At 35.0% G+C, this 26,854-nt stretch overlaps 1 protein-coding gene across 2 annotated transcripts; it reads left to right on the top strand.

Moving 5' to 3' along the window:
• Positions 1-904: 904 nt before the first annotated feature.
• Positions 905-22,837, top strand: Ent3 (Equilibrative nucleoside transporter 3). 2 transcript variants are annotated; one of them, XM_074176851.1, is made up of 9 exons: positions 909-1,284; positions 3,059-3,213; positions 3,345-3,473; positions 3,757-3,831; positions 6,287-6,513; positions 6,862-7,054; positions 12,129-12,311; positions 19,573-19,815; positions 22,523-22,837. In XM_074176851.1, the coding sequence occupies exons 1-9, from the start codon at positions 1,109-1,111 to the stop codon at positions 22,771-22,773; spliced, it is 1,632 nt and encodes a 543-aa protein (XP_074032952.1). In that variant the 5' UTR covers positions 909-1,108; the 3' UTR covers positions 22,774-22,837. The 2 variants fall into 2 exon arrangements, with proteins under 2 accessions (XP_074032953.1, XP_074032952.1); XM_074176852.1 differs by lacking the exon at positions 3,757-3,831 and having other exon boundaries at positions 905-1,284.
• Positions 22,838-26,854: the final 4,017 nt, after the last annotated feature.

Here is a 26,854-nt window from a genome sequence, read left to right as displayed (position 1 = left end):
ACCAAAGATATTCACTATCTCGTGTTGCCCAGAATAAGTTCTTAACTCAAAACATTTTAAGAAGTCTGTAAATTTAAGTTTACCTGCTCACTACCTACTAATAGATGGCGGTAGCAACAACCTTTGAAATATTACCGATAAATCAAATGTATTAGCATTGTCTAATAAATCTATAGACAATGGTATTAGATAGCTTTACAAACAATTATTATTATTTGAATGATTCTTAGTTTCAATTTTTTTGATACCAAAGTGTATTGAAACTAAGATATCATTTATATTGCTGTACAACTCCTGTATGACAATTCAAAAATATACAGATAATAAATTTTTGGAACATACAGTGCAAAGTATATAAATTTGAAATTGAAAAATAAAAAAAAAATAAAAAGAGTTTTTTTGAGAACAAACTTCCACGAACATGCATTAATAAGAGGAAAATAAACTCAAATCAAACCCATCAATTCATTACATTACATAATTTATAGTATATAGAAACTTCTCGCGAGATTTATCTGTACCTAAGTAGAAAGAAGAATAATAATACACTGGCCAGTTACTTGATGAAAATTGATAATATGTATGATAATAAAAATATAATATGTAACTTGATATTGACAAAAAATTAATAAAAAAAACGTTTGTAGCTTTTGAGCTTTTATATTATCTATGTCGAATTAATTGTACAGATAATATAAAGAACTGATGGGTTTGATTCAATTTAAAGTTTTTTATTTTCTTTTTAGCGCACGAAAATGAAGAATTGTTCTCAGAAATGTTTTTTACTATCAAAGCATTTAGTGTTTTTGTAGCAATTTCGACGTTCAAAGTCAAGGAACCAAATACGTGGCCCTTCTGCGCTTCCGAAGCCCCTGTATGTTACCAAAAAAAATCGAATGCAACAACCACCCTAAACCGCGCACGAATCAATACTACCCCATCATGCGCATCAGTGAAAAGTGAACCTCCATTTCCTGGAATAAGTCGAAATCGGAATCAGATACCGAGAAAAACTGAAAATTCTTCCCCGCCCATCGAAGATCGTGAGCGAGAGTGCCAGTGACAGCCCGAAAATGAAGGGTAACAAAAATTAGAAACGTAGTCAGTAATGGAAGAAGAACGAAACGACGTCCACGGATATGCCAAACTCGGAAAAGCGAAGAGGGAGACGGACCATCACACTAGGGGTGCTTTTACCAATTTGTCGCCCCCTTTGGACGCATACAATGCCGTTTATTTAGCCTTCGTTCTTGGCGGAGCTGGTTTTCTGCTACCCTATAACAGGTATGATCGAGAGCATTTTTAGAACGGAAAGGAAGTGATGCCCCATGGAGCGGGTTGAGGGTGCATGATAGGGGTTCAACAGGTGTTCTAACTGAGTGATTCGGTTTTTCTTTCTCGTGTTCAGAATTTTTACCGCTGCCTACAAAATACACAAAATATAATTCTCAAAAAACTAAGTATTAAATGAAGTAAAGTAACCAAAACTTTCTCAAAATATATTAGATAGATAGATAGATAGATAGCACTCAGGGCCGTAGCGAAATGAAAAACCAAGGGGGGGGAAGGGAATCCAAATTTTCCCAACCTCACGAGCAAAATTTCCCAACTTTCGAAGAAATTAAATCCGAGGGATTAGTTACTACTATAATAATATATTAATTTTCTCACTTAGCTATCCAAAGATTGGCTGAATGCTTATGCTTATGCACAAACAAAAATAAATTTTGGTGATTATAAAAATAATAATGGGAATTATTTTACTTTGGACCAAGGTCCTTGGTCTTCCACCATGTATAGGAATATTCAATACAAATGAAAGGAAACAAAACTTTAATAATATTGTGCTTATTGTTTTCTACTATTATTTTTTCTATCTTCACGGCCCGAAATTTTCCAACTTTCCCAAGTCGAAAAAACAGCAAAAAGTTGGGAATTTTGTAAAATTGTCACGTCAAAATTTGTGGACTGTTCAGGACTGTTTTCTTGGAGAAATCAAACTTTTTTGAAGATTTCAAACCACTCAGAATTCTCTTCAAGTTATGCATGTTAGGAAATCCCAACCTTCTCCTGGTTCTTTCCCTTTTCTTATAACCTCTCCTTTCCTTTCCTCTCATTTTTGTTTTTTAAATTTTTATTCATTTTTTTACTATTTACTATCTTTACGGCCCAATATTTCCCAACTTTTTCCCAAGTCCAAAAAGCAGGGGGGGAGGTTCCCCCCATGGCGACGGCCCTGATAGCACTTTATTTCCAACAGATGTACACCCAATTACAGGAAATGTTAAAGAAAATATACTAAAAAATAACATTCAGTTCAATTAAATTCACATATTACATATTAAATTGGCAAATTACAAATGATATTAATAATATAAATGGAATAATATAATTAGATGCAATTGACATATAACAAAAATGTATCTGTGGAACGCCGTTTTACTTTTTATTGTCACAAATATTCAATTTATTCGGCGCCACGGCACAGCACAGTTGAACGGCGCGGCGTTTTGTCGTACTATAACTGAACTAGCATGTTGCCATATGTAACGCTTGAAGTTCTTGATAAATCCGCTCGATACCAGCGCCGATTTAAAATTATCAACAATCGTTTTAAATGTATCTTTCAAATACAACAAACTTTTTGAATCATCAAAAAATTTAATTCTTTGTCAGAAATGAGCTTTTTAAAAAGATTGATGAAATAAAATGATACTTGCTTGAGAACGTTTTGCACAAAAGTTGTAACCAAATTTTAAATTGAATGCATTGAAGTGAATGTTGGAAATATTCAACACTTTCAATAAAATTGTAACATAACAATCTTTATTATTCATAGAAAAATATTTAGTATGGAAAGTTAATTTGCTATATTTTCAGACAAACGAAAGTCTATTTTTATTACCAACAACGTTTCATGGGAAAACTTTAACAGTCATTCAAATATATTCATTGAAATTTTATTCCCAAACTAAAGTTAGGAAGTGAAATTCAAAGTCATAACACATCTGGATGTGAAAATCTTATTGTATTTAATAACTATTTCTTGTTTTTTTAGTTTCATCATGGCCATGGATTACTTCAAAGTGCGATATCCTGGAACTCCAGTAGTATTCGACATGTCCTTGGTATACATAGCAGTGGCCTTGTTGACTGTTCTTGGAAACAATCTGCTTGTGGAAACTTTCTCGCTGAATTCCAGAATAAATTTCGGTTAGTTCTTTCTACTCCTTCATTCAAAATCATAGTCAAGGGAAACTGAATTGAAAAAGGGATAGACAGAAAGGAAAATGAATACCGAATGATCTTCCGATTCCAGGTTCTGTCATTCATATTTTTTGTAGGTTACATTATGTCCTTCATCACTCTGATCTTCGTAGTAGTCTGCGAAGTATGGTGGGAAGCTTTTGGATCAGCCACTTCTTATACTGTTAATTTAGCGGCAGTGGCCGTTGTATCAATTGGTTGTACTGGTGAGTATTCGATGTTTAGGGATTTAAATAAAAAACAATTTCCTGATAAGCCACATTTTTTTTGAATACACAAACTGCTATTGAAAAATATTTTACTAGTGATTCAAAATCTGTTGATTTCAATGTCCTTATTTGCCTGAAACCGTATCTTTACCGCTGGCGCCCCGCGTTGGGCGCCGAATGGAACGATGTGGGCTCAGGCAAACAAGGCCAGTGAAATATTTTTTTGACAGTAGTATCGTCCTGGTAACTTAATTCACTATCATTATCAACATTTTTCCAGTTCAGCAATCGAGTTTTTATGGATACACCAGCATGTTACCACCGAAATACACCCAAGCTGTAATGGTGGGGGAAAGTAAGTATCCTGAATTTCGTATTAGTGTGGAACGAAACTAGCAAAGTATGCATTACAACTTGAATGGCAAACAAAAAAATCTGTTGAGTGGAGTTGTCAAAATTTTGATGAATTGGCAAGATAATCAAATAGCATGCTTTTCGAATTTTATTCCATTATAGCTTTTTTAATGACGAACGCATTTCTACGTAATATCTACATACACCATTTCAAAACTACGTAATTCCAGTCGTGTAACTAGATTCAAAAAGAAATCGCAAATAATGTTTGATTTATAATATTAAAAAATGATGAAAGGTGGTCCTGAAGGAAAACTCGTTCATTGAATTTGGTATTCTAGTAGACTTCCCAATTATCTACCTGGAAAAAAATACAATCGTTTTAAAAGTATACTTTATGAGGGTGTTTCCATTTCAACTGTATGTATGTGGAATATCTTTTTCTCCTACAAGTTATTATTGATACTTTCATAGTGGTTGAAACAAGAAATTATTAAAATGTTCAGGGACGTAAATGAGTCTCTGAGTCATCTCATTTCTAAATAATCTCATCAAATAAAATAACTTTTAAAATTTGTTTCTGATGGTATGAATAATGAACTAATCCTGTAACGATGTTGAATATTGTAATCTACAAATTGGGGCGTGAGGAACTAGAACTGGACTAGATATTTCGACACATATTACGAGGTGTTCTCCAAGAGTAGGTTCCAGGTCCACTTCTTGTAGTAACTTTAAATGACCTGATATCAACTTAAATCCAAGCCAAATCTTTAATTTTCGTAAATGATTCTACTCACAGTTTCCAGATCTCTGGGAACGGTTGTTGAAATTTTTGGATGGTTTTAATATTTTAAGTGAAAATCAGCATGGGTTTAGAATTAATCATTCAACGAATACGGCTGCAATTTCGTTCTTTAACCAAGTTATTGAATATTTGGAATCAGGAGAATGCCCTGCTGGGGTCTTTTGTGATCTCAGCAAGGCATTCGACTGTGTTAATCATCAGCTTTTATTATCGAAGTTATACAACTATGGAATCAGAGGCTCTGCTTTTAATTGGATTTCTTCCTTCTTAACTGAACAGTATGTACAAATTTCGGAACATATTTCCGGAGCAAACACATTCGTTAATTCTGAAACTAAAGTGGTTAACATGGGAGTTCCACAAGGGTCTATATTGGGGCCAATTTTATTTTTATTGTATACCAATAATCTTGAGAAATACCTTACAGGGATCCCTGCTACCATGTACGCTGATGATAGGTACCTCTGTCATAATATCGGACAAGGATGAAATTGCAGCACAACAGAAATGCGAACAAGTTCTCAGTTCTATAAACGAGTGGTGTAGCCTAAATTCTTTATATCTGAATGCAACGAAAACCCAAATCGTCAAATTTCATAACTGGCAAAAAAAATTGTCTTTCATTGAATGTTTGCGTTAGTGACACACTAATATGTAACATAAACGAAGTAAAATTTCTCGGACTAGTTGTCGATGAAAATATGAACTGGAAAAGTAACTGCACTTATTTGAATAAAAGATTGAATTCTTTATGCTATATGTTCAGAAGTCTCAAGCAGGTCCTGGAGGAGCCTCAACTAATATCCTTAAATCACTCCCAAGTAGCATCTCGAATCAGGCATGGTATGACGTTTTTATCATGCAAAAAAGAGTTGTAAGAATTGTGGCCGGCGTTTCCTCCACGAACTCTGCTAGAGGACTGTTTGTTAAATATTACATATTGACATTATTTTCACTCTACATATATGAACTTTGTAATTATGTTCATGAAAATAAAACTAAATTCAACAGAAATGCAAACCTGCATGACGTTAACACTCGTCAAAAAAATCATTTTCACATTCCATTTTGCAAATATAAAATCACTTATAACTCACCTGATCATATGGGGCTGAGAATCTATAACAGACTACCCCACGATATAAAAAATGTCAATGAATGTAGGAAATTCAACAAGATACTGAAAAAATTTTTAATTGAAAAATGTTTTTATTCATTGGATGAATATTTTAATATGTAGTTGGTGATAAGCCTGTTACTGTCTAGCTTATCAATCTTTTTACTTTTTACTTTTTTACCTTTTGTTGTCCCGACTATTCCTATACATATTGTACTATGTCTTTTGGAAAATAAATATTATTATTATTATTAACCTAACCTAAGTGAGTAAGTGAGTGAGTATTAGTATTTCTTGGACAGGGAAACAATGAAAATATTTCCATACTATTTTTGTCCAAAATTTATCAATATGATCTATTTACTCGCGATGTTAATATTCATGATGAATTTTGAAAGAAAGAGAAGAAAATCTATTTTACCATTTAGTATATTCCCTCTCTCCCAATGTCTCTGGAAGTTATAAAGAGTTAGCACTTCATTCTTACATTTCTTCTTCACTTTCGTTTACTTGAATGTATGTTCCTTTCAGGTACTTCCGGAGTATTCACATCAACCGTCCGAGTTCTGACAAGGTTCTTGGTGAAAGAACTTCGAGGTAGTACCATCTATTTCTTCACGGTGTCGGTATCTTCAGTTGCCACTTGCTTCGCCATGTACCATCTCATAAGACGAACGGACTTTATTCAGTTTTATATAGCTTTATGTGAGAGGGCCAAGACTAGAATCACCCTGGAACCGACAGAAGATGCTGGCTTGGTGAGTTATTCCCAAAGAAAAAAATTGATATATTATCTACAATTACCATCTAGAAATAAGTGTCAGATGATAACAACGCCAATGATAAATCATCTGCGTAGGCAGAGTGGTGACAACTCTTTAAAATACAATCAATCTGATTGAAGTACAAAATAAACAACACAGGTCCCAAGACGGAACCTTGTGGGACACCCATATCAACATCCAAACATTCAGATTTTCTATTTTATTTTGTATTATTACAGATGCATCTTCTGTCCATTCTGCGTTATTATTGATTACTACATTTTGGTCAGTTTTCTTATACTTCTATAGTCACAAACCGAAAAATCCATCCTTCGTTTTCAGATTGAAACTACAGATACCCAGTACGGAGTACTGAAGATCCAAACCAGCCCACCACCCACTGGAAATTCCCTCAGTTTCGCTAATCCAGCATACGAACCTTCTGCTGCTGTTCCCACTTACAAAGTAGAAGACATTGTGATCAGAGGTCGTCCAAGTGTCAGTACCAGTGGAGTAGGGTTGTCATCCTTGAAGAGTAAGTGAATGTTTTGATAAAGTACGATATAATTATTATTACAAGTGCAAAAGATTGTGCTACTGCTAAGCGTTGAATTTCAATGAAAATTAATAACACTATTCATGGTAATGATCAAACAACAAGCGTTTCGCTACACGGCATCTTCATCAGTTTGACATCTGTTTAACCATTAAACAGCTGCCTGCCTCTTGTGGACGACAACCCTCAATAGGCGAAGCTAGGGAGTAACGAGGTCTCACCTTTTAACGTGAGATTCCGAGCACGGTACTGGTACTATTCTACAATGTCTTTTTTATAACAGTACTTGATTAAAACACTCAATTAGACAAATGATCATGTCTGGTAATTGGATAGATTTCGAAAAAAACAATTACAATATAATATTACTTTTAGGGAAACAGGTAATATATAAATATGTTAACGAGTGACACAATTTTTTGTATGTACGAGGGTGGTCTAAAAAGTTTCCGACCTCAACATGAAGATAGCAGCAATCGTAAATAAAAGCTAGTTGACAGTTACTCAGCAAAGTTTCAGCCATTATGGATACACCATTATACGACCGAAACAAAAATACAGTTCAAATAGTGGACTACAAAGCGGGATAGTCATGAAGTTATTCTAATCGATTATCTTCAAAACATTGCAGGAGCTTAATACGCATCATTCATCATTACTTGACAAGCTGAAGACAGAACTTGTGGCAAAACTCACCGTCTCAAACTTCAGCGGTTGCTATGACGAAAATTCACGAATTACGTTTTGAACTGCTTGACCATCCACTTTATTCACCATATCTAGCCATAAGCGACTTCTTTTTGTTCCCTCATCTGAAAATTGCGCTCGAAGGACACCGATATTCGTCAAATGAAGGGGCAATCACGAATCTGGTGAGGGAAAGAAAATATCAAACTCATAAAACAAGTCAATAAAGGAAACCGTATGGACATCTGGAAAAACCTAAACATCCATAAATTTAAAAGTCGTAATTCACTTATCGAGGAACAAATACAGATCAAAACTTAACAAGACCTAACATTCAATATAGTTCACAATACAATACACATTCCTGGAAACAATGAAGCTAAAGAAACAACAACACAAAGGATATTACCTGTTGTAACCCAAGTACTGGCAAATTTATAGATATCCGGATGAAAGGAGAGGATAAATACCTGCACTAAGGCGTTATAACCGTATAAAAGAACAAACAAGAAGATAAAACGTTCAGTTTGAGTAGAGCCATGAAGATGATAGCACAACCTGCTATCGAAAGCGCTCGCATATAATCATTAGAAGTTATTAAAGCTTCAAATCCTTTTTGTGAACAAATGAAGGAAAACTAGTTGCATCAATCAAAAAAATATATGTATAGACCCCTGATTTGTCAAACTAACATGTGGATTGTACCAAAAACTTTATATAGGAGGGACTTTGAAGAATTTTAAAACGAGTATCTCCTAACATGAAAAGGGTTTCGAACTAAAGAAAACCAATTCCACCTATGCGGAATGTGCTTTGAAGGCATATCCCTCTTTTTTGTTGTAGCTGGTGGTTAGTTTTTGATCAGATACCTGTCTGTGTTGTGTGTGTTGGTTTTCTGTACGTTCTGTGGCCCAATTGTTATATTCATTCTGTTCACAAGTACATCCAAGTAGGCTAGGGTCCCTTGGATTTCTCGTTATACTTTGAAAGTTTACCAAATTTTTGTATGAAGATGGAGGAGGACAAGTAGAAACTCTTTCTTTGAAGAAACAATTACAATACAGTTTCACTTTGTCCTTTGTTTTCTGTATCTAATATGTAGTAGTCCTTGTTGAAATCGTGGTTGTTCTCTAAAAGGTAGCAGCACATGTGTTATTGGTTTCCCTTTTTTTGAAATTAAGTCCAATTATTGGTTTCTAGTTCTACTGTGAGCTTTATGTTTTCGTGAATACATTATGTATTGAAAAAAATACTGTACATTTAGTATTGCCTCTCGGTATATTTACAATTCTGCAAATTTTTCGGTGTCATAGACCAATTAGTTATGTGTCGTATGTTACTGAGAACAGATAAGAATAGCAAACCTAACATTATAACTAAACTCTTCTGCTTCATAAGCATTGTTTTACAAGGTTAAATTTGATAACAGATTTGTTGCCTTGCAGGAAAACAACGAACAAGTTATTTTTTAGAACGAATTTCCAGGCTCTAATTTCAATACGCAGAAGAAACACTCAAAGCAAGTTAAAAGTGGAAGTAGGTACTTTGATATTTGCATTCGGTGAAATCAACAAAGTATAGAGTTTATTTCAATCGTTTCGTTTCGAAGAAATATTTCTATTCCATTGAAAATACCAATAATAGCTCTTCAGTAAACAATTTTCGCTAATCTGAATAATTATATTTTAATTTTTAGTTTTTTCAAATGGTTCTTCTGTTTCAAAATATTACTGGAGTTTTTTCCCAACACCAAACCGTTATTTTTAACATCTCGACACGTGTTTCCATCACCAAGTGACCAAAACGTCAAGAAATGGTAGTTGTCCTTTATTTTCTAACTCATATGTGAATTTTATCGATGGACATTTATTATTTGAAAAGGAAACAAAGTCCTCAATATTTTATTTTTTGGTATCGAATATCGCGAAAATATCATTAACATACCTTAGCCAAATCCTAGGAAAATACTTTGACTTTTCCTTGGTTTCCATTTCGAATCTGCTTATGAACAGGTCTGCCAGCCTAAACTTCTGTTTTTGATTATTTGAGAGGAAGATAAATAAGAAGAAAGAAGTTTGATAATGATATGTATATTCTGCATTCTCGTAGTGTTACAGAAATCTGGGAAAATTGTTTTAAAAACCAATGGGACCAGCTCAAATAAAATTTTATGACAGGTTACAAGACAAAAATTAGTATATTCATTCATTTGACAAGATATAGATATTAACATTCGAATATCTATTATAATGAATATTACTGGAGTTTTTTTCCAACACCAAACCGTTATTTTAACACCTCGACACGTGTTTCGATGACCAAGTGATCATCTTCAAGAGGAATACCAAACCAATCATACTTACAAAGCTATCCTTATTTATACCATAGATACCTGTTCTATGTACATGCCTCTCGAGTGTCTTAAATTAATTACCTTATCTAGTAGTTTCAAATTAATTTTACAATATGCCCTTATGTAATAGTCAAGTTCCAAACAGTGCATCACAAATCTATTATAATGTCAATTCAGATTGTCATGACCACCTAACAAGAAAGTCAATCATTTAAAAAGGTTGGTGAGGTCGGTAAAGAACAATATTTCTGCTACTGCTACTGAATTCAGGAAAACTGTTACAAAGTATTTTTTATCTGTCGAAGATAATGATTCCATGAACATGGAAACTTCAGAACTGCAACTGGTTTCAGTGAGTGATAATAAATTTATTTATTTTTTAATCAACACGCTTTCATTAGCTTTACCTGTATGTATGTTTGTTTGTTTGTAATTCTCAAGCTCGGGATCTGTATTTGACAGAATTACGGACATTATTGCTTGATCTATTCGCGGGCAGATGGCGCTGTACGTAACGTCCTTGATATAATTTGAACTCACTTTACATGTATTTTTTTATTTGATCCCTATAATATTTGATTTTGGTCAAATACTCCCTCCTCCATAACACAATTACCTCTCTATCCAATAATAAACTATTGCGACCTCGTTTTTTCCATACAAAATTCAAATGTTTCAATACTTTATGGAATGTTGACCGCTTAAAACTTGGCAATAAAACATCGCCATTTATTTCTGTGAGTACTTTGTCTATCGTGGGTATTTCATTTCTGAAAAAGTACTCAAGCACTTTCCTCCTGATTGCATGTTTTTCAGCATCATCTATTGATTTTATAATGGTTTGACGATTCTGATTTGTATACGGTTTGGAAAATGTATGATGTTGTTTATATTCCCGTGAAACATTGTAAATCGAAGCGCAACACACTCCAATTTTATCGGAAACTTTCGATACGACTTCGTCGACAGTCGATGTCTTTATTTCTTCCATCTCTTTCTTGAACACATTTGAAATCACTTCTTTCATATCAACACTCAAATGTCTTTTTTTGGATCGTTTCCTGGCTGGACTCAGAGGATAGCTCACAGTGTCATCAGCAGTGTCTGTACTGGACATCTTGGAAAACAATTTCAAACAATATACTATAACGCATGCCACACAAACACGCAAACGACTGATTACAACCCTGTGCTGGTACCGAACTCGTACCAATAAGGCGAATTCACCAATGAACGCTGCCCTTTCCATCTGAGACTGAGCAACCACGTGAACATCACTCTTCGGTTTTGTTTTGTTTTACTCTATCTTGGATTTGGATAGACTTTAGTAGTTTTCGTTCGTTATTGTTTTGAGCTTATTAAAAAAAAATATTTTTAACTTTTCAGTTCGATGTTCTTTAAAAGCGTGTTTTTTAGTTTATCAAACTATATTTATTCTCTTATATATTCTTTAATCTCATTGTTTCGCACTATTCGTCATTCTATTTTAATCATTTAAGTTATTGTTTCAACCAGGTCAATATTGAAGTTCCATGAAATATTAACATTTCAGTGAAGAAATGGTTGACATCATCGTTTACGATGAAGATTCCAATAAAAACTTTTATTTTAGCTATCAGTTCGTTTCTTTCTGTAGAAAACGGAATTTCTGAAATTCTGGTTATTAAAATCAGAGTGTCAAAGCTATTTTCTGGGTTTTTTGGCCGTGGTCCGCGGATATTGATGCTTCGTCAGGCATTAGGTAACGTTGACCATCACCTCATCGAGTTTGGTCAGTACCGCAGTAATGGACGAAAGGTCAAGCATAAAAACTTACAGACCACGGCCAAAAAACCCGGAAAATAGCTTCCATATATTTATCTTCCGCCGAAAAAGTTTACATTCTTTAAAAAACAGATAATCTCTTCGACGGCAATGACACCCTGTCATTGTCTTCGTAAAAATAGTAAATTCTAGTTATTCTGAGCAAGTCGAGTACGGTGTATTTTTCAAGTGAAAACTGAATTTTTGTAGGAGGACTACAAGCTAGATGGGAAGTCACAAAAGCGATCTATCCCTACATGATATCAATCTGCTTGGTATATTTCGCAACCCTTTGTCTTTATCCCGGTGTGGCTTCTGAGGTCATCAGTTGCCATCTGGGATCATGGATGCCGATACTGATGATGGCTTTCTTCAATATTGCAGATTTGATAGGTAAGTAGATTTAGTAAGTAACTCTCATAGCCTACTCGATTTAATTAACTTAATTTGCAAGCGGAGAGTGACGAAAATTATTGAAATCAAATTTGGCTACAAAGTAATATTGATATATATATATATATATAATATACGATAAATCATTATCGGTCAATTTCCAGAATTTCTGTGATCAATTCAAAATACTTTACGATGAATCATGTCAACCGATACCCAAAAAAAATAAAACAAATTGGTTTAATCTGGAGTTAAAACTGGCAAGGGATGATCTAGACAATGCCTACGTTATGAGTAAACAATCAGAAAATGCATTATTGGAAAGATTGTATAAAACAAAAAGGAAAAATTATATAAAACTTATAAGCGATGCTAAACGGGCTAGCATTAACGAAAACATTGTTAAAGCCAGTAACAAATCAAAACAAATTTGGAAGGAAGTCAACACAAAATTAGGCAGAAGTCCAAAAAATAATAGCGGTATAACACTTACAATAAATGATACCACATATACTGATCCCGTCTCAGTAGCTAATTGTTTTGGCGAACATTTCTCCACTAATATAAAAAACAAAATTGACGAATATTTTGGAGTTGACATGTCTGAAAGCTGCACCACTGGTGAAATGCAACAAAATACCTTTTTCTTCGAACCCGCCACAACCGAAGAGGTCAAATCAACAATATTCAACCTCAAAAGTAAAACGGCATCAGGACCTGATAATGTATTTCCCAATGTTTTGAAACTAGTTTCCATTAGTGTGGTGCAACCCCTAACTGACCTGATCAATATGTCTATTGAAACAGGTGAATTTCCAGATGTGCTGAAATTGAGTAAAGTGATCGCCATACATAAAAGTGGTAATAGATCAGAAATTGATAATTATAGACCAATTAGTCTTCTCAGTATTTTTTCAAAAATTTTAGAAAGACTAATGTACAATAGACTAATGAATTTTTTAATAAGTCATAAAATTTTATCTGATTCTCAACATGGATTTCGCATGGGCAGGTCAACTGAATCTGCTACTACCCTTTTTGTTGATTTCATATCTAGGAATATGGACAATAGAAAGCATGTGGCAGGAATTTTCTTTGACTTGTCTAAAGCTTTCGACTGTATTGATAAAGTGTTTATGGCTTCCAAACTGTATAATATTGGCATTAGAGGAAATATTCTTGACTGGATTATTTCATTCCTATCAAATAGACAATTCTTTGTAGAAATAGATAGTGTTGAGTCAGAAAGATATTCAGTTGATGTTGGAGTAGCGCAAGGTTCAATTCTGGGACCATTGCTTTTCTTACTATTTCTCAATGACCTCCCAATTAATGTCGATAGGCGCTTTTATCTAATCAATTTTGCTGATGACACAACATTTGCTATAGCTGAGTCATCTATGGAGGATATGATTTCATCGGTCGAACTCTGTATTAGTGAAATGACAAAATATTGTCATTCCAATAAACTGATGCTAAATGCACAGAAAACAAAAATTATATATTTCAATAAGAACAATTTGATCGATAGTAAAGTCCTACAGACACATAACTCCACTAAGTTTCTGGGTGTAATGATTGATAAATCACTCTCATGGTCTGAGCATATTGAAGGTTTATCTAAAAAACTATCCAAGTCATACTTCGCAATTCTGCAATTGAGGTATGAACTTCATGAGAATATACTTATCCAAGTTTATTATGCATTAGTATATTCTGCACTATCTTTTCACATCACGTTATGGGGAAATGCTACAGAAATAAATAGGATATTTGTTACACAAAAAAGAATTGTTAGAATGATGTTCAACATGAAGCCACGTGATTCTTGCAGGGAAATTTTTAAGAGTAAAAAGATTATGACAGTTTGCTGCATTTATATTTATAAAAGTTGCTTACACATTAAAAAACATGAAAATGAGCTAATAAAAAACAATTACCTCCATCAATATTGCACTAGAAATGCTTCAAATTTAATAACAATGACTCACAGAACATCCGCATTTGAAAAATCGCCAAATTATGCTGGGGTAAAAATATATAATAAACTCCCTAATCTAATGAAGGCCTGTAATACTATCGAATTAAAAAAATCACTGAAAGATTTCTTATTGGCTAAATCTTATTATACATTACAAGAGTATTTCGCTGATTGAGTTTTTGTGGATATCTGTGTGTAAATAATCTTATTCTTTTATGTTTTAATCTTACATTTTTACACTTGTACATCTATACGTTTTTACATTTTTATTTATACATATATGTATATATATATCTGTATTTTATGGTCCTATGTTTATATGTATTAAATGTATAATTACATGTTTGTTTGTTTACATATTTATAAGTATAAGTTGACATGTTCGATACCATGTAGTTGGTCCATGAATGAATAAATTTATTTCTTTCTTTCTTTCTTTCTATAGAAAATTGTAAATATCTCGAAAACGATCACCTCCAGCGTTGTTGAGGAAGTGTTCCTTTTTTACTTGGAATAGGTGTGGGAATTTGTTTTTTTCATGAAAAGTACCAAAAGTTTACTGTCAAAAAAGTTAGGGCACTTTGAAATAAATAATGACAGCGTACGCAGCGCCCTCTAGATGTTACATGAAAATTAATACGAAATTATGATTTCCCACGTCAAAAAACTCCGAATTTCGTGCAAATAACTTATTTTATGCAAAAGTTATTTTCAAAAAGCGAACAAAAAAATTCAATTTCAACACCCCGTATCTCCGAAACGAAGTATTTTCGGACACAAGTTTATATAGACTTTTTTTCTTAAAATTGTCTCAGGAATACGTCACTTGAATATTTTAACGTACTTATATTACACCCTGTATATTAAAAATAGAAGAAACATCCAATTTGGTTGAAGTATTGAATACAATCATATAAAATATGATGGATGATAAAATGGCAGACAAAGTGTACTAACAAAAATACATTATAGATAAAAGAGAGTCCGATCAAAATAGACAGAACATTGACAAAATGAGAATTTTTCAAAGGTTTTGTACGTTTTAATTAATATTTACTTCAAACTATAATATCTCAGGGAAATAGAAGTCCATCCAGGTGTTCAATCTTTGTTTGGCAAAGCCCTAATCGATGCCAATGACAGGTTCTGGTCCGATGAAGCTGCTTGCAACACCCTCCTTTACGAGGGAGTCAGCAGTCTCATTGCCTTCCAGGCCAGTATAGCCAGGAATCCAGACCAGAGATAATATGTTAAGTCTTCCTATCGAGCAGAGTCGTTTTTGGCAATTTGCTACCAATTTAGACGTTTCTCGGTAGGAGCCAAGAGCTTCCAACGCCGCTGTGAGTTATGTAGCTATGTTTACATGAACAAACGTATATTTTCAACCCAGCAACATAGTTATTTTACCCGTTATAGAGATTTTCTGATGCCCAACACTCACAGAACGACCTTATTCCAAAAAAGTTTCCTTTATCTCGGCCCGAAATTCTTCAATAAGCTGGATGACTCAGTTAAAAACTCACCTACGTTGAAAAGCTTCAAATATAGATTGAAAAAAATCCTTTCCTTACCTGTTCTATCGATCTAAAATATTATCAGCATTGCGGCGTTGCCACTTCCATCAAAAAGTCCTAGCAACTTTATTTTTTTAAATGGACCACCCCGTATATTAATACATTTTTGGAATCGCTCTGGTATTTTAATACTTTTTTGTTAATAATGTCCTATACCTATCTCTATCTGTTTTCGAGATAAAAAATAAATTGTGCTAAATATGGTCCAAAACATACTTTCAAACATATACAGGGTGTTCCTTAAACACATGCTAATATTTAAGGAGGTAATTCTTAGACCCATTTCAAGAAAAAAACTTCCTATGGACGTATGTCCTAAACTCCCTAACTTTTGAGATACAGGGTGGCAGAGTTTTCAAAAATAATCAGTTTTTTAATAATAACTGAGATAATTTTGTGGACATCTTTGGCATATTTGGTACATATGCTCCATGCCTCAAGGCGCATTTTCTGATGTACACAAATTTGTATTTTTTCAAACAGTGGCATCCCTACGGGTTTCGCATTGAATATTTTTGGGGAAAAGTACTACGCCAATGCTTTCTTTTCAAAATAAAATCATTTTTAAAATCCTCATTTATTTTTGAGAAAATTTGATCTCCTGGTATTTCTTTGTCCGACGCATGATTTTCACTCAAAAAAATAAAAATCGACAGAAAACAAATTGAGAAATTAGATCCATTCTACAATGAATGAGAATCTGAAAGTTGCTTCATAACGCATTACCAATTCCCTAATAATATTTGAAAACATAATCTGCAAAAAAATTAATTTTTCACAAAAACGAGTTTTATTTTATTTTGTGACAGTAAGTCTAAACGAATAGCACAAATTTGTTAATTAGTAATAATACCAAAACTGATTATAAAAATTGTTGAAAGTGGCCACCTGCACTTAGTATGCATGCTTCCGCCCTTCTACGCATGGAATTACGCACCCGTTCAAATATTCCCGGCGTATTTCGTACAGTTTCACATAAGGCAACTATTCGCTCTCTTAAATCTTCTAAAGTATTAACGGGAGTTTTATACACAAGAGTTTTAAGGTGACCCCATAAAAAAAAATCTAAACTGTTGAGATCGGGGGATCTTGCTGGCCATTGCTGAGGTCCTCCGCGACCTATCCAACGATTAGGATAAACTGTATTTGAATGGTTTCGGACAATTATACTGAAATGAGCAGGGGCGCCATCGTGCATGTACCATATTCGATTCCTTAACGCAAGTGGCACATCTTCCAATAACCCAGGTAAGTCTTCTTCGAGAAAGTGTAAATAAGAACGACCATCAAGGCGTCCTGGTAGAAAAAATGGGTCTATTAGATGATCACCTATAATTCCTGCCCATACATTAACCGAAAATTGGTGTTGGAAATGGGTTTCGATTATTGCATGGGGATTTTCTTCAGCCCACATATGATTGTTATGGAAATTTTGAATGGCATTCCGAGAAAAATTTGCTTCGTTTGTGAACAAAATTTGTGTCTCAAACTGCGGATTTAGTACAATACTTTGTAGATACCACTGACTGAAGTTCACACGCTGTGGAAACAGCGTGTGAACAAAAAATCAACCAAAATACGCCAAACAATTTGATGACAAATATCCAGAATTCTAGCGATCTTCCTCGTACTCGTCTCAGGATGTTCCTCAATTTCTTGCAGCACCGCTTCCTCAATTTCAGGAGTTCTTACTACACGAGGTCTACCTTCCGGAGTCTCTTTCTTGAAACTACCAGTTTCTCCAAGTCGACGATGAATTTTTGAAAAGGTTCGGCTATCTGGTAAGGCACGATTAGGATATCTTTCCTGATAAATGCGCCTGGCTTCTGTTGCATTACCATCGGCAAGGCCAAATACGTAATGCATTTGCGCCATTTCCGCATTCGTATAATTAACCATATTTACTGATATTCAGAAAAACAGCGGACTACCAAAATAACTTCAATAACACTTCAAAATCAATCAAAACGCGCTGTGACAGTTTTTAACACCAACACCTTACTTTAAACCAACATCAATATTAGCTACTGACGTGTGTACATACAGAGAATTCGTTTTTTATTGCTATGGTGGGTACGCTGTTTTTTCTGCTTTTAATCTCTAAAAGAAATCACATATCGACAAACTCCATATTTCCAAGAGGTGCAGTAAATAAATTCTGCTACACGTCATTTATTCCAAGATAACTAAATTTATGTTTTCAAAAATTATTAAGCGGTGCTGCGTTATGACGTGATTTTAATTGAGAACAGTGCATCTGACAATAAACAAATACCTTTTAGATCCTCAATTATTTTGCAACAAATCTGATCTATCAGTTTGCTTTCAGTCGATGCACGATACCGCATCAGATTTTTAAGGAATTTATCCTTAAGTAAAGCGATTTTTAATTTTTTGAGCGAAAACCATGCGTCGGACAAAGAAAACCCAGCAAATCAAATGTGCTCAAAAATGTATGGAGATTTTAAAAATAATTTTTAATTCAAGATAAAGCAGTGGCGTAGTATTTTTTTCGCCAAAAATATACATTTCAAAACTCGTACGTACGCCACTGGCAGAGGAAATTGAGAAAATTGTACATCAGAAAATGCGCCTTGAGACATGGAAAATATGTACCAAATATGCCAAAGATATCTACAAAATTATCTCAGTTATTATTAAAAAACTGATTATTTTTGAAAACTTTGCCACCCTGTATCTCAAAAGTTGAAGCGTTTAGGACATACGTCCATAGGACGTTTTTTCCTTAAAATGGGTCTAAGAATTACCCCCTTAAATATTAGCATGTGTTTAAGGAACACCCTGTATAGTGTAATGGTCTAGTGTAAAAAGGCTCTCTTTATTTACGACGTATTTCTCTGACGTATTTCTGGTTATTGTATGAAGATATTATGAAAAATAATTTTATACTTTTAAACAAGAAAAATAAATACTACTACCTACTACTACTACTACTGCTGTCCGAGAATATTTTTATTGACTTTTGTATGAGGTTGAATTCTACCAATCTCTCCGCATACAGTTCAATAGCACATATTTCCGCTTGAAATAGAGTCGCATAGGTCCCTAGCCAGTTTGATATAACTGTTCTGGGTTTGCAACTGAAAACACCTGTACCAGAGCCTGAAGGTGGTTTTGATCCATATCTGATCCATCTATTTGCTCTTAATATTTCTTTCTGCCGGAGGATCCATTCCTGCCTGTAAAAGGCAGTTCGTTGGTGACAGTTGGAGGCATAAAGTCAGAGGACATTCCCAGAATGCTGTGACTTCTAGTGTCAACCAGCAGTCTACTGTACTCTGCATTAGATTGATTTGTGCAACTGGCAATGTGCACAAGTCTGTATGCAGTCCATCTAGCCTCTCCAGAAAAATGTGGAGAGGAGGAAGATCCAGAAGGATCTCCATGGCCACTGACAGTTTGGTACTGATGGCACCACTGATATCCAGACAACCCTGTCTCTGTACACCTACCTTGTTCATTAATCATGATAAAAACTCCGAACAAGTTATTTGTGTCAGATACCAGTAATAATGACTGGTCAAAATGTTTCTTTTTTCAACTAGTTGTCTTCTCCATCTTCTCAGGACTCTTCAGGAGCGTACTATTCAATTCAACTCACAGTCTATGGACCAGTACACATTTGCATAAATGTGTTAAGAAGTTCATATAGATTTTTCACGTTCTCAAAATCCTTTTCTTCCAGGAAAAATGCTGGCATCTGCGCGATACTGGACTGGAGCACGTTTGGTTCGGTGCTCCGTAGCAAGACTGATAATGATACCGTTAATGATAATGTGTGTAGCGCCCAGATCGCATCCCATATTTTCTGCTGAAATAACTGCGTTGATTTTCTCTCTTTTCTTGGGACTCACCAATGGGATATTGGGAAGCGTACCGATGATCCAGGCCCCCACAAAAGTAGAAGATCGCCATCGTGAATTAACTGGTGAGTTTGAGATAATTTAGGCTGTCCGGTTTGAAGATATAGTTCATTTCATTGAGCAGTGGAGTAATAAAATAATTTTCAAGTTGCTGTTCCATAGGCGTACATAATTGAGTCGGTTAAAAAGTGAAATGTGAAGTATTTATGTCAAATGTTTAATGTTGTATCATTTCACAAAATAATACTCAATAGACTTTTCATAGTTGTACGTATTCGGTAGATAATAAAAATATGTAACATTTGCATGAATTATTAATACATATAAAAATCCAAGAATGAGGAAAAACATTAGGCTGTGAAATGATCAAAACCATCTTCCGGAAAAAATTTATGAAAACTACAATACGAAGCAATTAGAAGAAGAGTACATTCATTTTATTTTAACGAAAAAATAACGAGCCTTTACAAAATAATGAGAGCCCTGAAAGAAGTCCAAAAAAATGATAGGTAGAAAGAAATTTTCACGTCGAATATTTTCGAACACAGTAACGTCTACATCTCTACAAATATTTATTCTCTGCCGTATATCCAATATTGAAGAAGGTTCAGTTTCGTACACCTTTTGCTTTAAGTAGCCCCATAAAAAAGTCCAAAGGTGTCAAATCTAGCGGGCGGGTTCGCCATTCTGTAGGACCTTGACGGCCAATCCAATGACCGGGAAAAGTAGTACACAAATAGTTTTTTACTTGTCTGTAGCAATGTGGTGGTGCTCCATCTTATTGGAATACAATATCCATATCGAATTCATTAGGATTCGCTTCGCTTCGATTTCAGTGATGAGAGAGCCAACAGTAATTTCCAGCATATTCCAATACAGATGCCCTGTTAAATTTAGATCGATAGAGGTCCTACAATAGGTATGGTTTTCCAATATTCATGTCCAAACATTAATTTTTTCTGGATATTGGGTATGTGTTTCCCGGAAAACGAGAGGGTTGGTGTCACTCCAATAACGGCAATTTCGTCTGTGAACATTGCCGTTTAAAAAAAAAAGTACATTCGTCACTAAAACAAATATTGTGGAGATAGGTAGGATGCCTTGCAATGGTTTCCGTCATGATTTCGCAGAATTGTGTTCTTCGATCAGGGTCATCTTCAGTTAATTGGTATACCATCTTAATTTTATATGGATGATTCCTATTCCTCTTCAAAAGTCTCCACACAGTAGAAGGAGACACCTCACAAATATTCGCGACGGAATAAGTAGACTGTTCATGATTTACTACCATCCATTGCACTTGCTCTTCTTCCGGACGGATGACCTGGAGGCTTTTTGTTATATACACTACCGGTAGTTGTGATTTTGGATACAAGTTCCCTCATATATTTTCTACAGATAGGACGATTCGGAAAACGTTCATTGAAAATCCTTTCGGTCTCGTGAAAGTTACGCGTCGCACCGTAAATAAAAATCGCTTCAATTTTTTCTTCCAATGGACGAGAATTGACCATTTTAGAGATTGTTGTCGTGGTACCTTTCTACTAGTAAAACCAAGAACTAAATGAGAATATTGTAACTGAACAATGATGTTCATTGTCGTACTGACATTATTTGTCGATTTTATGTACAAAAAATAACTTAACAAACCTTATCGGGTTGTTGGAATTGCCAGATAAAAAGAAATATTTCTAGAAATATCGATATTGATGTGTTTATCTTCAGGAAATTATTGAATATTCCGCCATTTTGAAGTGAGACTTCAAGATGGCGCCCAGTCGCCATCTTGAAGTCTCACTTCAAAATAAAGTATTCATGCATTCGTTTCGTTATCCCAAATTTCAATTTTTTGAGTTGACCCGTTCGAAAAATTGAAGGGGGGTACATTAAATAAATGTACTCTATATCGTTGACGAGATATTGTTTGCCATTAATCATCATCTCATGCTGAGACCCTTCAAATATATCGGATTCTCTTCAAATGTTGACCGAATGGAGTTAAACAATAAGTTACAGTCGATTATGTTAGAGTAGCTTCAGAAGTTTCACAGGGTTCTGTACTTCGGCCCTAGTTGTTTTCATTTTTTACGGAAAATACACCATTGTATCTTCAATCTTGTCAAGCTCATCTTATGTAGAGTTTTCAAAATGAATTGATAAATAATGTACGTTAACTAGTGAATGTAGATCTGTGTAGATTGACGGAATCTGCAGCAAAACATTGCTTGTCTATCAATACATACATATTAAAATTTGGAATTTTCTGACAAAACAATCCAATAGATATATATCACCGTTTAAAAGTTATCACGATAAAATAAGATAATGTACAGCCGAAGCTACGGAACCTAGAATCTTTAAGTATGCAGGTAGGTTCTTTGTATAGCGTAAATAACCATAAAGAAAGGGAATTGGGAATTTCAACTCAAGAGGGAAAAATAGGAGTTCAAAGTTTGTATTGAGGTTCGAGTGAAGTTGGAAACCTGAAGTTTTGGGTTGATAAAAAGATATTGTAACTATTTGTTTGAAATGGTCTGTCACGAAACTAAATATGACAAACCAAATTCAACGCGGGAGAAGCCTCGGGCAACAACTAGTCTTCATTATTAATTGTAGCTGATTTTTGTTGTAACCTCATGAGCCCTAATCGGTTGGGAAAAATATTATGATCTAACTATTGAAGCACTTTGTGTTTCTTCGTTTGAGAGAGATGTGTATATTGAAGTAGCAGTCGTGTCTATTGAGTTGATTTAGTATTTCTCTACTTTTCAGGTAACATGATGACCCTGCTATATATGTTCGGCTTGGCAGCTGGATCATTGGTAGCATACTCGCTGGAGAATATCTTGAACCCAGTGGAAGAACATCCATGCGACTACCACTCCAATATTCAGGTCCAGGAAAAAACTGTTCACAATGTAGTAAACACCACTGTAGACACCATCATATCAAGCACGCCTTCCACAACCTTGGCTAAGGCCCTATTATCACTGACTACCTTGAATTCAACCGATACCGTTTAGATTTTCTTTGTTTGATAGAGCTGTGTTAGTTTCAGAAGATATATTGATTAAATATTACGTTTTACTTGCGGTTTTAATTCAATGGCCAGAAAGATGATTCAATATTTTCGACTTTTTTATTTTTCCCTTTTGGAGATCCTTAAGTATGCTTGAAAGAGATTTTGGCAAGTTTGTGCATTAACAACCGTTGGCGTATAAATAGGTAAGCTGAAAGGTTTCACTGACTGGAAGGTTATACTTATATTTTGAAAAATTGAAATATCTATCTAGTCTTCTCCTTCGCTCCTCCTTTGCGCACTGCATTTTGGCAATTAGCAACAATTAGTCTATGAGATTGGGAAGCTGGAAGGTTTCACTGCCTTACTTATAGTATTACTTTGAAAAGTCAGAATATCTATCTAGACTTTTCCTTCGCTTCTTTGCATACTGCAATAGCAACCATTGGTCTATGAGATGGAAAAGCTGGAAGTTTTCACTGGAAGCAGATTTCACTGTCTTACTTATAGTGATACTTTAAAAAAATCAGAATATTTATCTAACCTTTTCATTCGCGCCTTTGCATACTGCATTTTGACAACTTTGTGCATTAGCAATCATTTATCTATAAGATGGGGAAGCTGAAAGATTTCACTGACTGAAAGGTTTTACCGCCTTACCTATAGTAATACTTAGAAAAATTAAAATATCTACCTTATTTGTAGAAGTACTTCGAAAAATTAAAGTATCTATTTAGCCTTCTCCTTCGCTTCTCCTTTGTACACTGCATTTTGGCAACTTTGTGCATTAGCAATAATTGGTCTATGAGATGGGAAAGTTGGAAGGTTTCACTGCCTTACTTATAGTAATACTTTGAAAAATTGAAGTATCTATCTAGTCTTCTTTTTCGCTTCTCCTTTGCACACTGCATTTTGGCAACTTTGTGCATTGGCAATCATTGGTCTATGAGATGGGGAAGCTGAAAGATTTCACTGGCTGGAAAGTTTCACTGCCTTACTTATAGTATTACTTCCAAAAATTAAAATATCTATCTAGTCTTCCCCTTCCCTCCTCCTCTGCTCATTGCATTTTGGCAACTTTGTGCATTAGCAACCATTGGTCTATGAGATGGGGAAGCTGGAAGATTTCACTGGCTCGAAAGTTTCACTGCCTTACTTATAGTAATACTTCAAAAAACTGAAATATCTATCTAGTCTTCCCCTTTTCTCCTCCTCTGCTCTTTGCATTTTGGCAACTTTGTGCATTAGCAACCATTAGTCTATGAGATGGGGAAGCTGGAAGATATCACTGGCTCAAAGGTTTCACTGCCTTACTTATAGTAATACTTTGAAAAATTGAAGTATCTATCTAGTCTTCTTTTTCGCTTCTCCTTTGCACACTGCATTTTGGCAACTTTGTGCATTGGCAATCATTGGTCTATGAGATGGGGAAGCTGGAAGATTTCACTGGCTGGAAAGTTTCACTGCCTTACTTATAGTATTATTTCCAAAAATTAAAATATCTATCTAGTCTTCCCCTTCCCTCCTCCTCTGCTCATTGCATTTTGGCAACTTTGTGCATTAGCAACCATTGGTCTATGAGATGGGGAAGCTGGAAGATATCACTGGCTCAAAGGTTTCACTGCCTTACTTATAGTAATACTTTGAAAAATTGAAGTATCTATCTAGTCTTCTTTTTCGCTTCTCCTTTGCACACTGCATTTTGGCAACTTTGTGCATTAGCAATTATTGGTCTATGAGACGGAGAAGCTGAAAGGTTTCACGGCCTTACTCGTAGTAATACTTTGAAAAATCAAGGTATTCATCTAGTCTTTTCATTCGCTTTTCCTTGGCACACTGCATTTTGGCAACTATGTGCATTGGCAATCATTGGTCTATGAGATGGGGAAGCTGGAAGATTTCACTGGCTGGAAAGTTTCACTGCCTTACTTATAGTATTACTTTGAAAAATTAAAGTATCTATCTAGTCTTTTCATTCGCTTCTCCTTTGCACACTGCATTTTGGCAACTTTGTGCATTAGCAATTATTGGTCTATGAGACGGAGAAGCTGGAAGGTTTCACGGCCTTACTCGTAGTAATACTTTGAAATATCAAGGTATTCATCTAGTCTTTACATTCGCTTTTCCTTGGCACACTGCATTTTGGCAACTATGTGCATTGGCAATCATTGGTCTATGAGATGGGGAAGCTGGAAGATTTCACTGGCTGGAAAGTTTCACTGCCTTACTTATAGTATTATTTCCAAAAATTAAAATATCTATCTAGTCTTCCCCTTCCCTCCTCCTCTGCTCATTGCATTTTGGCAACTTTGTGCATTAGCAACCATTGGTCTATGAGATGGGGAAGCTGGAAGATATCACTGGCTCAAAGGTTTCACTGCATTACTTATAGTAATACTTTGAAAAATTAAAGTATCTGTCTAGTCTTTTCATTCGCTTCTCCTTTGCACACTGCATTTTGGCAACTTTGTGCATTAGCAATTATTGGTCTATGAGACGGAGAAGCTGAAAGGTTTCACGGCCTTACTCGTAGTAATACTTTGAAAAATCAAGGTATTCATCTAGTCTTTTCATTCGCTTTTCCTTGGCACACTGCATTTTGGCAACTATGTGCATTGGCAATCATTGGTCTATGAGATGGGGAAGCTGGAAGATTTCACTGGCTCAAAGGTTTCACTGCATTACTTATAGTAATACTTTGAAAAATTAAAGTATCTGTCTAGTCTTTTCATTCGCTTCTCCTTTGCACACTGCATTTTGGCAACTTTGTGCATTAGCAATTATTGTTCTATGAAACGGAGAAGCTGAAAGGTTTCACTGCCTTACTCGTAGTAATACTTTGAAAAATCAAGGTATTCATCTAGTCTTTTCATTCGCTTTTCCTTGGCACACTGCATTTTGGCAACTATGTGCATTGGCAATCATTGGTCTATGAGATGGGGAAGCTGGAAGATTTCACTGGCTCAAAGGTTTCACTGCCTTACTTATAGTAATACTTTGAAAAATTGAAGTATCTATCTAGTCTTCTTTTTCGCTTCTCCTTTGCACACTGCATTTTGGCGACTTTGTGCATTGGCAATCATTGGTCTATGAAATGGGGAAGCTGGAAGATTTCACTGACTGGAAAGTTTCACTGCCTTACTTATAGTATTACTTCCAAAAATTAAAATATCTATCTAGCCTTCCCCTTCCGTCCTCCTCTGCTCTTTGCGTTTTGGCAACTTTGTGCATCAGCAACCATTGGTCTATGAGATGGGGAAGCTGGAAGATATCACCGGCTCAAAGGTTTCACTGCATTACTTATAGTAATACTTTGAAAAATTAAAGTATCTGTCTAGTCTTTTCATTCGCTTCTCCTTTGCACACTGCATTTTGGCAACTTTGTGCATTAGCAATTATTGGTCTATGAGACGGAGGAGCTGAAAGGTTTCACGGCCTTACTCGTAGTAATACTTTGAAAAATCAAGGTATTCATCTAGTCTTTTCATTCGCTTTTCCTTGGCACACTGCATTTTGGCAACTATGTGCATTGGCAATCATTGGTCTATGAGATGGGTCTCATAGGTCTCAAAGGTCTCAAAGGTTTCACTGGTTGAATGGTTTCACTCTATGACAATAACTGTCGATGAGTTGTACAGTCTATCTCGTCTTGTATTTGTAAATCTTTTGTTGGAAAAATTCTCACTCGTTTACTCTAGAACTGTGAACTGGAACTGTGAATTTCCGAAACTTCAACTAACGTTTCCTAATATGACTAATAACCAGTCCGTGCAAAGCTTATTGTTAAATCATCTGAAAATGGAACTTTTAACAGGTGATGATCGACTGTATTGCCAAACATGCGCCAAACTAACTGACTGTTATAAGGAAACAAGTATAGCTTAGGCAACAGTCAATCTAATAATAACACTGATTATCTTCAAACATGACTCAACCTCAGAAGGAAGCACCAAACTCTTACAAAGGTTTGAAATAGATGAACACTTCAATCTGGCGATGTCTTCAATTCATTGGAGCCTCTGGAGACACCCTACATTTTGTTTCATGAAAGAGAGGACATTGGTAGATCAAGATCTTCAGATGAT

The sequence above is a fragment of the Leptinotarsa decemlineata genome, unplaced genomic scaffold (genome assembly GCF_025532065.1).
Source record: "Leptinotarsa decemlineata unplaced genomic scaffold, Ldec_3_MD MMD2_tig00002082_RagTag_RagTag, whole genome shotgun sequence".
Taxonomy (NCBI): domain Eukaryota; kingdom Metazoa; phylum Arthropoda; class Insecta; order Coleoptera; family Chrysomelidae; genus Leptinotarsa; species Leptinotarsa decemlineata.
This window is presented reverse-complemented; position numbering and strand designations above follow the sequence as displayed.

Bases quoted from the DNA above. Each gene is read 5' to 3' on its own strand.
- Ent3 (XM_074176851.1), top strand. From the start codon at position 1,109: ATGGAAGAAGAACGAAACGACGTCCACGGATATGCCAAACTCGGAAAA. The intron at 7,055-12,128 runs GTAAGTGAATGT...GAATTTTTGTAG, and splicing joins AGGGTTGTCATCCTTGAAGA to GAGGACTACAAGCTAGATGG. The intron at 12,312-19,572 runs GTAAGTAGATTT...CTTTTCTTCCAG, and splicing joins CAATATTGCAGATTTGATAG to GAAAAATGCTGGCATCTGCG.